The sequence below is a fragment of the Solanum verrucosum genome, unplaced genomic scaffold (assembly GCF_900185275.1).
Source record: "Solanum verrucosum unplaced genomic scaffold, falcon-dt-bn FXZP01000252.1, whole genome shotgun sequence".
In the NCBI taxonomy this organism is placed as follows: domain Eukaryota; kingdom Viridiplantae; phylum Streptophyta; class Magnoliopsida; order Solanales; family Solanaceae; genus Solanum; species Solanum verrucosum.
In genome coordinates, this window is record NW_026019988.1 from 6983211 (window position 1) to 6995487 (window position 12277).

At 32.5% G+C, this 12277-nt stretch overlaps 1 protein-coding gene across 1 annotated transcript; it reads left to right on the top strand.

Annotated features, from left to right (window-relative positions):
* Positions 1-3106: 3106 nt before the first annotated feature.
* Positions 3107-11868, top strand: LOC125819156 (putative UPF0481 protein At3g02645). Its single transcript, XM_049498663.1, has 5 exons — positions 3107-3287; positions 5795-5881; positions 7550-7647; positions 7985-8683; positions 11275-11868. The coding sequence occupies exons 1-5, from the start codon at positions 3107-3109 to the stop codon at positions 11866-11868; spliced, it is 1659 nt and encodes a 552-aa protein (XP_049354620.1).
* Positions 11869-12277: the final 409 nt, after the last annotated feature.

Genomic DNA, 12277 nt, shown 5'->3' on the forward strand with positions numbered 1-12277 from the left:
CTTTTAACGAACGGCATAGATGAACATTTTTCCATTTCTCATAGTTCGATGATATATTTGAGTTTTTCTCTTTAAAAAAATGATGTAATTAATGGTGTGGCCGAATCATAATTGACCACATGTAAAAAATGATTTTGCAAAATCGAAATTGTTTTCGGTTAACAAAATAATGGTATGAGTGAGCCTTTTCTGAAACAGAAATGGCATGGATAAGCCAAACTTTTAACAGATGCACCGCATAGATGAGCCTTTTTTCAAAGTTCGATGATATATTTGAGTCTTTACTCTAATTTTAGTTGTCACCTGACTTAGCCCGAACATGATTTGCAATTGTAAGCTTATGAATGATGCTCTGATTCTTTCGAACCCAACAATTTGATTCTAAAATTTGAGTAAGAGTCAAACTAGTTTTGACATGAATTTCAATCATAATTCGTTGATTTTGAAGTTATAGCCAAATTGTACCAATTTTATTGAATTACCAAATCCAAAATTTGAAAATCCCAATTCGAATGTTGAATGCCCACCCCTAAAGGTAAGTATAGTGAAACGAAGCATATTGTCAATTCTTGGATCATATTCTTAAAGAAGAAAATCAACTGCACAAAATGGTTTCTTCTCTTCAATCTAAGAAAATATATCGTAGATCGTCCTTTTTCAAAATAATGCACTTATCCTATTGAAATTATGAATATGCCTATGTACCAATCTCATAGTCCTCTTCCCCACTACCCTCACATCCTTAACCCCTATGCCAACCTTAATTGTGCTTGCTTAAATTTTATACAAATATTATATTCAACTTATTTATCAAACATTAAAAATAAATAAGAAACTCACATATTTTTCAGAAAAAAATAGCAAATCTTCCATCATACTGAACACACCCTAAAAGTGTTGTTCTTCAATTATTCTTGATACTAAAACTTTATTTATTCTAAGATACTTTTCTCAAAATGCACACTATTTCATGTTAGAAATATAGGCAGGTTTGCAATTAATCTATATATAGTATACCCATATCGAATTTAATATTCACCATCTCTCATATTCCTTCACCTTCATAAAAGTTAAGCAGAACAAAATAATTTAAGAAGAAACTCGAGTACACTCCAACTAGTCCGTTTTGAATCAGGTAATTTTTAAATGTCTTATACAACATCCCATCCAGTACATTATAACAAATAAATAATTTTGAGAGAATATTATAATTGTCACTATATTATATTTAACGATAATAATATAATATAGATACTTTTAATAACCAACATTCTAGATAAATGTCGTTAAGTAAATAGTAATTGTCTCAATTGTACCTAAAGTTCCATCTCCTAAACCTAATAATATGCTACTTATATTGATTACATTGGTATTTTTTTAATTTGAGTAGTAAGTTGTAAGATATTAGATATCTTTCCTTTAATATATGATTTAAATTTCTCTTATTGGATGTATTTTAGAAGAGCCAGTTCTTGAGCCACTTCGTTTCAATTTGTTTATCTTTGTTTAACTTCATATTTTTACATCATCGCATGTAAAAAAATGGGATAGAACTTATTACTAACGTCTTTCATGTTTTTTTGATGTGGTGTTCATGCCAAACAAAGAAAATAACATATTAGCATATGATGGAGGAAATCGAGGAAACAACTGATAGGTACATCAATCAAGTAAGAAAAAAGAAGCTATTTGAACCAGGAAACAATTATTTTGTTTTCAGGCCATTAGTTGGCTGATTAATGAAGTAGGCCCAAAACAGATGCTAAACACAATGAAGAAAGACCACATTTAACTAGGGAATTTGTAATTTTGTACAATGTTGGTCATTACAATAGATACTGGACAACATTTCCAAATAATGAACATCGAAATATCAACACCTAACTCCTTGGGACCCCATTTTTAAAGTATCATTAAACTCTAGCAAGGGACTCTTTAACATCTTTTAGAACAAGAGATTCAAGTAATGACACATGAATGAGCAAGAAAACGACCACTAGACCAAATATTTCTAATGACACGCATCAAAACAATAGAATTATAATGAAATTTAGTAAAAATTTTAAGCAAAATCCAACATGCTTAAATTCCCAAGTAGGACAAAGTTAAAGTTAGGATGCTAACAATACAATCAAACACCTATCATCCATACTAAACACAAGATTTGATCAATAAGGAAAACCAAGTGATCATACAATTTTCCCAAAAGCAAACAATCACTAGAACAAGCTTGGAGAGGTGCCAAGGCAAGAAAACACAACAGATTGAGACTCGAGGAAGTATTTAACCAAAGAACATGAACAATAGAATCAAAGAAAATGCTAACGGACGAAATAGGCATCACAACAACAATTTTCAACAGAGAAACCGAGCTAATAGCATGCTTTGAGGGATGTCAATAGCACCAAACAAGAAGCTGTAAGATTATCATTTGCAACAATAACATGAATATCGATAAACACCTAAACAAGCAATAATTCTTACTAACAGTCAGATGACAAACAGAGAGACAAACTAAGTATACTAAGTAGATTCAACACTTAAGACTATGAAGATAATACTAATAGCTAATCAGAAAAGAAACAAAGCACTGAAAAAAAACTTTCAGACATATTTATATGGAACAGTAGACGAGACTCCGACACAAGCAGAGAAGTTAGCTAAAACGGTCATCAAATTTATCCAATTATAACATGAAGAACGCCAAGACGTAATTGAGAGGAGCAGAAACAGTAAGCATATCAACTAAATGTCAAACGAAACAGAGGTTTACCCCTTTCCGGGCAGCGACTGGGAACTCGAGGTGAAGAGCTTTCCACAACTACAAAATACGATGAACTCCGACGAGCAATGAACAAAGAGGACCCTCTTTGCTCCGCTTCGCTATGTTCGAATGAAACTATCAAAATGTAGGCTATATATTTCTGTTCCTTTCTCTGTTCTCTCGACTACTTTGCTTCTATTTTTTGGAGTTTTTGTTCCCTTTTTTTTTTGTAAAAAAAACGAATTGCTCCCTTGGAGAATAAGGCTGCTGACTCCATTTCGTACACCTCCTCAACGGATTCAAAGAGGGGACCGTCCGATTCTTTCACATGGACGATCAAAGATGGAGATGGAGAGACCTGAATTCTGTACGGAGAACGAGGGAGAGAAGAGGGTCACGCGACTTGGATTTTCTGAACTCGGGTCGGCTTTCTGGGTTCTCGATTTTGGATTGCTGGAGATTGTGGGTTTCTTCGTGTTGAGGAAGAAGAAGAAAAAGACGCAGGGGTCTGGTAGCGTTTGCTGTACGTATGTTGTTTGTGTATTGTATGTTTGGATTGTTGAAAAATAAAGTAGGCTGGATCTTGTTGCATTTGAGAGAATTGAGAGTGGACTGATTCATTTAGAGTAGAATTTGGGCCGGTTGGACTGAAGAAATAGGCCCAAAACTTGGTCTCAAATGGGTTTAGGGTGGGGAAATAATGGCTAAAATTGCAAATAAAAGATTAGGAATGAATTAACAATCTAGCCAGATGAATTTTATTAGCGAATCCAACTAAAGATTAACGAAAACGAATTAATATTAATAACCGAGTATCTTAATCTTAACAAAATAAAATAATTAACTTAATTATAAATTAATTAATTTAAAAATATAAACTATTACTTAAACCAAATTAGTTGACAAAACATTTAACTAAAACTAAAATCCTTTTGAGACAATTTTCGAATATTCATAAAATATACTAATTATGTACATAATTATTTAAAACATATATATTATTTAAAAATTATAAAATGTGACAAAACTATTTAAAATAACTTTAAAAATATTTTGAATTTTATAAAGTCAATTATTTCAAATCGTTTGGAATTTAAGAAACTCGATGATTAATATATATTGTGGAGATCCAAAATTGAGTGTCAACAACTAGTATGATCGCATTCTTACCTACTAATATTCTACTCTAATTTATGTCCTACACATCTTCCTATCATAATGTTTTAACAAAAAAAATCGAAAATTAACTAAACCACAAATTATGAAGTAAAATAAAATAATCAAAAATTGATATGATATTAATTTTATAAAATAAGAGATCGAATCTAACATTGACAGTACCCCTACCCTACACGTATCTAGATACTTCATAGCAATGAAAAATCCAGGACAAGCAAGAGTTGAATAGACATAAAAAAAAATATCGCTATTTATAATATTCTTAGTCATTGTTATTTTTTTATTATTATTGTCAATCAATATATAATTTGATACTTATTTTACAGTTTAATTTATTTGAATTTGTGATAGAATATCTCATTTTGAAAGGTGAATTTTTTTTTTGGGACTTAAACTTGAAGCCTTTAATCAATGAGGAAAAAGTAATTACCATTTAGAGCGTGTTTGGTATGGAGGAGAACATTTTCTGGAAAATGTTTTCCAATTTTTAATTTCATATTTGGTTGGCCTTAAATGTTTTTCAAATCAATTTATTTTCCTCAAACTTAAGGAAAATGACTTTCCTTCCAAAATTAAGGAAAACATTTTCCTAAACTCTACTTCATCCTTTAATTTTTTTTTTCTTACCCTACCCATACCCCGTACCCGACCCTCCCCATTCAAAATGTTTCAAATTTTCTTATTTTTTACATTTCAAATTACAAACCAACCCCCCCCCCCCCCCCCCCCCCCCAAACAAAATAATTTAAATGCTATTATTGATTTTTTACCTCACCCAATCCCTACTACCCCTACTCCTTACCCCCTCCCCCCAAGAAAAAAGTTGCTTTTGAAAAATACTTTACGTCACCCCCCCCCCCCCACCTTGACAACCCCCTCCCCCGCCACACCCGTCAATTTTTTTAAAAAAATATTTTAAATTTAATTTTTTTAATTTCGTACCTTCAAAGATATGTATACAAAAAAATAAAATAAGTGGACTTTAATAATCATAATATGATTAAGTGATTATTGGTAAACATCATTTATGGTTTATTTAAACACAAAAGAAGAAACAATCACACTCTTAACTTAGCTTCAATAGATAATTATGTCCTCCAACTTTGAATTTGCACAAATATGCACTTAAACTTGTAAAAATACTCTCCACAAAAAGGGTTTAAGGGACCTCATGTAACATGTTATTGTTTGTCGGGAGAAATATATAAAAATCTTTGGCTGCTTGTAAGTACAGGGAGAAGAATAAATTATATTCTTATCAGATGATAAAGCATTGTATATGGAACACCAAATTAAAGTTTTCATTAATGACTCCTTTTCTACTATAACTTTGGATGACTCTTGGCCTATCCTATGTGATAAAAGATAGAAAAAAATAATTTATTCTATGATACTGAAGCTTTATTTATTCTAGGCATATATACCTTTTTGTTTGCCTCAATAGACATCTAACTTTATGCCATAAACACACGTTTTATGTGGCAAAACACATGTAGAAATTTAGGGCTGCGCATAATCACCGAAAAACCGAATCGAATCGAATCGAACCGAATTATTTTGGTGATTCGGTTTCGGTATTTCGGTTTTCGGTTCGGTATTCGGTTTTGTTTTTGTATTTTTTGGTATTTTGGTTCGGTTTTCGGTATGTAATTTTTGTGTAATGCGGTATTTCGGTTTACCGAAATATATTATATTATAATATATATTAATATTATATTAATTATTAATATTAAATAATAAATATTATAATTAAAAATTAAAAACAAAAATTTGTCTTTTCAAACTTTTCAACTTTACAGACCCACTTCCCAAAAGGCAAAAATTACCGTTCCCACGTCTAGTCGTCTACAGACTACAGCAGCATCGACCATTCCGGCGACCAGCAGTATGCAACAGTCGCCAGTCGACCAGCAGGCAGCCGCAGCACAGCAATGATCGGTAAATTTCAATGTTATAACAAGGCTAAATTTCAATGTTAATGACAACTTATTATTTTGAATCATACAATAATTCGAAAAACAGAGTAAAATAAGCAAAAAGAAATAAATATAAATAAAATAAACAAAAAAATTACAAAATTTTAAAAATTCCACTAAGCAGGCCCATAACAAAAAACTAAATTAACAAAACCGAACCGAAATAACATAAATCGAACCGAACCAAATTATTTCGATTCGGTGTTCGGTACACGTTGTACAAGAACCAAAAACCGAAAAAACCAAAAAAAAAAAACCAAAACCGAACCGAAATACCGAATGCCCAGCCCTATGTAGGATGCCACGGAGAATCTGTGCATATGTTTGTTCAACTCTGTACAAATTTAAGTGTTTATTTGGGCACACGCAAAGTTAGAAGGGGTATAAATATTAGTCAAGGTCAAACTAAAAGACATATTTATGTATTACACATTTATTCAATAATATTGAAACTTTATTTATTCTATGATTTATGTATTATTCATTTATTCTGTAATACTGAAGCTTTATTTATTCCATGATACTTTTCTCAAAAATGTACATTATTTCATGTTAGTAATATAGGCAGGCTTGCAATCACACAAAAGAAAATCTATATATAATACTCATATAGAATTTTTTATTCTCCATCTCTCATTCTTCACCCTCATAAAATTTGAAGAGAGAAGAATTTAAGAAGAAACTCAAGTACACTCCAACTAGTCCATTTTCAATTTATAAATAGATAAATCAAAAAGGTAATTATTATTTTAAATGTTTTATATATATGTATATATTAAGCCAGGTTACCTCAAATTAGTTTATTTTTCTACAGGTTATGACAAGACATGTATATAGGGTTCTTTTTCATAAAGCTACAAGAAAATTAAAATTGATTTCCTTTTTGCTTGTCTTTTCTTTTTCAAATCAAATTTTGTAATTAATTTGATTTAAAAAAATGAATTTTTGACCAAAGTTATTATTTAAATCAATTCATCAAATTAATACGTTCTTATTTTTTGAAGTTTTACGAAACTAGAATAAACGTGCTTCTCAATAACGTTTTAGTCAATATTTTATTCAGAATAAGCAATTATTAAATGTTACTATCAATAACGTTTTATAATTTGTTACTCTGAGGTATTACGGTAACGTTTCTTTAGAATTCTAGTGATTTTTACATTATATATATCTATTTTTCTTGTAAAAAATTATTTACTAAGTCTATAGTCTACCCCGTAGAATATTAACTATATTTGCCTCTGCCTTCAACACTTTTGTTTCTAATTTTCCTATGTTTACAAATAGAGGATGAATTCTCAAATCTCAACCTTGAGTCTATGAATGATCCTTTAATTGGCCTCTGCCTCCAACATTATTCTGAGTAACGTAATTAGGTGTAAAATGTGTGTCAGAGTGACGAATTATAAAACGTTACTGATAGTAATATTTTATATCTATTTACTCCGTCAGATCTTTGTATTTTTTTCATTGAATTCTTTTGAATGAAATAAAGCCAAAACGTTATTAAGAAATATGTTTATTCTAATTTTGTAAAATTTCAGAAAAATATATTATTTTGATAAACGGTTTTAAATAATGACTTATTTCGATCAAAATTTCTTTAAAAACAAACAACTTTCTTTTGTAGGACTTATAGTTGAAGAAAGAAGTATGGGAGATCACTCCATTGAGATTACCCCAAGAGATGACCAAATTCCACTGCTTCCTCAAACTAAAAAAGATGAGGTCTCTCTCAACTATATAAATTTATTTATTTTATTTCATTAACACACTTTTCTATTGACAATTAAATGCATAATCTTTTTCTATATATGTGCATGAATTTCATGAGATTTGGAGGGGTAATGCATAAGGTGTGGTAATTTTTTAAAGTCACATGACATTTTTGAAATTAAAAAATTAGTTTTATATTATTTTTAATTCATTCTATTAACAAAAGGGGTAAATATGCATCATTTATAAAACAATGAAGGTATATATGCATTACTTTTTTTTTACGAAATATATATTTAATCTAGACCACAAAGTTAAGAAGGGTATACTTGCCTCTTCTCCGTTACAGATAGAAGAAGGGAGGAAAGTGGATCATTTAATCAACATAAATGAAAGAATTGATGAAATGTTTGAGGATTTAGACAATTCATCTATTAAATCGTGTACGCTATTCAAAGTAAATGTGTGGCAACGTGAATCAAATCCAGATGCTTATACACCGAAGATGGTCTCCATTGGTCCTTACCATAAGAAGAATACTCAACTTGGTCCAATGAAAAAGTACAAACTATTATACCTACGACGGTTTCTTCAACGAAATAAGAGACTTGATGTGAAAAGTTACATCAGTGAATTGGAGAAAGTTAAGGAGAAAGTATTGAAGTGTTACGAAGATTTAGAAAAGTTTGGTAACGATGGTCATGAATTTTGCGAAATGTTGTTATTTGATGGTTGTTTTGTGGTTGAGTTTATTCGAGAGTGTTATGGAATATATCCAAAAGGAGAAGACAAGATTATTAATATTAATCATGTTTACATACTCCGAGACTTGATGTTACTAGAAAATCAACTTCCTTTCTTTGTCGTCAACAAGCTTCATGACATGACAAAGCAAGATGATGAATTACCATTGGCAATACTGGTGAATAAGGTGTTTACCTTTTTTGTTAACCGGCCAAATATGGACCTTGAATCCCCTGAAAAGATAGAATGTAATGCAGAAAATATCAAACATTTACTTCATCTAGTACACATAGTTTCATGTCATGGGAATGTCACGCCCCGAGCCTACACCCTGGGCGGGACCGGCACCCGGAGACCATTTCTAGCCCCAAGCGAACCCTTGGCCTGGCTTTCTTAACTCAGCGGAAACCTCAACAGAATAACTCAATGCAATGCAATATTACAAAACAACTTAACTTATAAAATATGGCCATAAAGGCAACTCGAATCTCAAAATAGAATATTTACATATATATAGATGAGAGACTCAAAACTAACTGACTGACTGTCTGTCTATGAAGCCTCTAAAATACTGAGATGGATGTTGGGACAGACCCCGCAACATCCTAATAAAACAAAAACTAAGAACACAAAATAATTGAGTCCTCCGGAATGCAAGGAGGCTCACCACTGACTCTGGAGTGCTCAGCTGGATCAACGACGTGCAGGATGCTGATCCGGGGTACCTGAATCTGCATCATCAAACGATGCAGGCCAACTGGCATCAGTACATGGAATGTACGAGTATGCAAGCTGGAAAACTAAGCAACAAAGGCTAGAAGGAAAACTGGAAGAAACTGAATAGCTTACCTGGCTTAACTTAACTCAACCTGACTGACTTCTTTCAATATAAGGCAATTTAAAACAAGTGCGATATAAAGAAAGATTGCTTAAAACATGCTATGAACTCTGTGTGTATACAAGGATACAATAAGCCTGAAATGTGTATAAAAATACAATGAACTGATGTATATAAAAAATACAATAATCTCTGTGTATGAAAAATACAATAACTGCTGTGGGAGTTTCTCTAACCGACAACCATCACATAAGAGCTATAGTGATGATACAGCGATCGACCTCACGCTGCCAGAGCATCTTATACCCGGCCAAAGGTATAAGACCTGAACTGACTAATGGATCCACTAGTCTAATCTGAAAAGGATTCATCTAAAAAGTATGATCTTTTTCTACCCATGGTGGCTAACATGGTTCTATGGGGGCTGTGGGTTCTTTGAACGCTCCCCCAATTCGGTGCTCGATACTACTCCCAAAAATGTACTGGCTCTTATGTTTTTAAAACATATTTCTTCCTGCTGATATGAGATAATTACTCAAAAACTAGCCCGAAGGCTTTTTGGAAATCTCAGTTTCCAACCTTGTTTAAATGTAAAAACATTTCTTTAAAACTTCTTTGGGAATACATAGTTCCCTAATAACTTTGAGAAAAGAACTCAACTTTAAACTCTTTACTTTACTTGAACTCTTGGCTTGATGTGAAACTCTTAACTTAACATGAAACTCTTAACTTTTGACTTGACTTGAAACTCAATACTTAACTTGGAACTTGAGCCTTAGAATGAAGTTAAAACGCTCAATGAAGACTCTTGGAAAACCTTAAAGACTTGCTTTGACTTACTTACTTCTAAGCTTGACTTCACTTGACTTGGAAACTAACTTCACTTGACTTGGAAACTAACTTCACTTGACTTGTAGTTTTACTTGACTTTTGGAAGTACCTTGGAGTGTTGGAAACAACTAGGAAACATAGGTATAATACCTAGGAACATGTATAAAAAAAGAAATGGTGAATGAAAGGGAAGGATTGGTGTCCTTGGCACTAGGAGAGGTGCAACAGCCCAGCCCCTTTTTCCCCAAAAATCCGACTTTTTCCCCTTGTTTCTTTCCAATTCTAAACCCTCTCAACCTCAAGGTTTCAGCAGCAACACTTAGAATCATAAAGACCCTTATTATACAATAGATTCAACTCAAAAATCACAGCCAGAAATCTGTACTAAATCAGCAAGAACTTCAACACAACACCACTACAACTTCAACAACCAATAAATCTTCTCTTGGAATTAAAAACGAGTTGGTGTGTGGGGGTATGAACCAACCAACACTAAGGATCATAAAATCCCTCAATATACAATAGGTCACAACTCAAATACACAGCCCAATCCTGTCCCACAACCAACAATAACTTCAACAACACAACTAACAACATCAACAACAACTAACAACTTCAACAACTTCAACAACAAATCCAATCTCTTCTCAAATCATAAAAACGAGCTTGGTATGTGGGGGGAAAGGATAAACCCACACTAAAGACTCACATACCTTGATAGGGATCACCCCCGACGAAAATCCACAATGATCTTGACAAATCTTGTTGATCTCCTCTTTCTTCTCTTCTTCTTCTCCTTCTTCTCTTCTTCTTCTCTTGAACCCTAACTCTTTCTCTTTCAAAATGGGACAAAATGATCCAAATATCAGCCTAATACAACAATATAAGCTCAAAAGAAATTATTTGTGAAAAGACCAAAATGCCCTTAAATTTCAGGAACGGAATCCCTGCCAACTGCCCAACTTTCAAAGATCATAACTCGCTCATACGAACTTGGAATCGAGCAAACTCAGTGGCGTTGGAAAGATCGTTCCACAAGCTTCGAAACCATAACTGGAACTACTCCTAAATCATCCTGATCTAGGAGTTATGACTGCTCAAAGTTGGCCAAAAACTCACTGATTTCCACACTTAGCCAAATTTTCCAGATTTTAAATTTTTCCAAAAATGACTATTTCCAAATTTCAAGCTTCTTCATATTCATTTTTAAATTGTCGGATGTTACAGGGAATCCCATGAAAAAGTTAAACAATAGCATAAAGTGTCAAAGGGTGATGCCAAATGCAACAGAGCTTTCTGAAGCTGGAGTTAGCTTTGCAAAGGTAAAAAATGTGACAAGTTTACTTAATATAAAGTTCGAGAATGGATTGATGACAATCCCTTGTTTTCTAGTCGTAGATGGTACAGAAACTGTCCTGCGAAATCTCATTGCGTATGAGCAACAATCATCTGATGTAGATCCTAGATATTTTAGCGATTATGCAACTTTCATGAATCATCTTATCGACTCAGACAAAGATGTGAATTTGCTTTTCCAGAAAGGAATCATAGAGAACTGGATAGGAGAGGACAAAGAAGTTGCTACCCTCTTCAACAAAATCGGAAAAGGAATCACTACATATTCTAGCTTCTATTACAAAGAAGAAATAACAAAAGCAATTGAACATTGTGAAAAACCATGGAATAGAATGAAGGCGAATTTAATGCACAATTATTTTAGTAGTCCTTGGGTAGGAGCTTCAACTGTGGCAGCCATTATACTGCTCATACTCACAACTATACAAACTATTTTGACTTTGACAGGTCCTATTAAAAAGTAATTATCTCAATTGTAGTGTTTCCTCACAACTCCCTCCATGTATTTTATATATGTGTTGATGATCTTTTTATGAGTTCTTCATTAATTCTATGTCCCCCTTTTGTATTGGGTTTTCTAGTTGAATGTTAATTAGTTTATTTCAAGTATCTATATTTGTCACTTTCCACCATCAAAAGGCACTAGGTAGCTCAATTCATAAATAAGAAATTCACTTATTTTTAAAAAAATAAATATCATCTCTTGTCGTATCAAACACATCCTAAAAGTGTTTTTCTTCAATTAAACTTGATATCAAATTTTACGAAAATCAAATGCAGATGCTTATATGCCAATGTTGATCTCCATTGGTCCATACCATAAAAGGACTCATGAACTTAGTTCGATGGAGAAGTACAAATTGTTGTACCTAC

What these genes read in the sequence shown, in the direction of transcription:
- LOC125819156 (XM_049498663.1), top strand. Translation starts at nt 3,107, where the DNA reads ATGGAGATGGAGAGACCTGAATTCTGTACGGAGAACGAGGGAGAGAAG. An exon ending in GGGGTCTGGTAGCGTTTGCT is followed by an intron (nt 3,288 to 5,794) that starts GTACGTATGTTG and finishes AGTCGTCTACAG; the next exon opens with ACTACAGCAGCATCGACCAT. An exon ending in TACACATAGTTTCATGTCAT is followed by an intron (nt 8,684 to 11,274) that starts GGGAATGTCACG and finishes TCGGATGTTACA; the next exon opens with GGGAATCCCATGAAAAAGTT.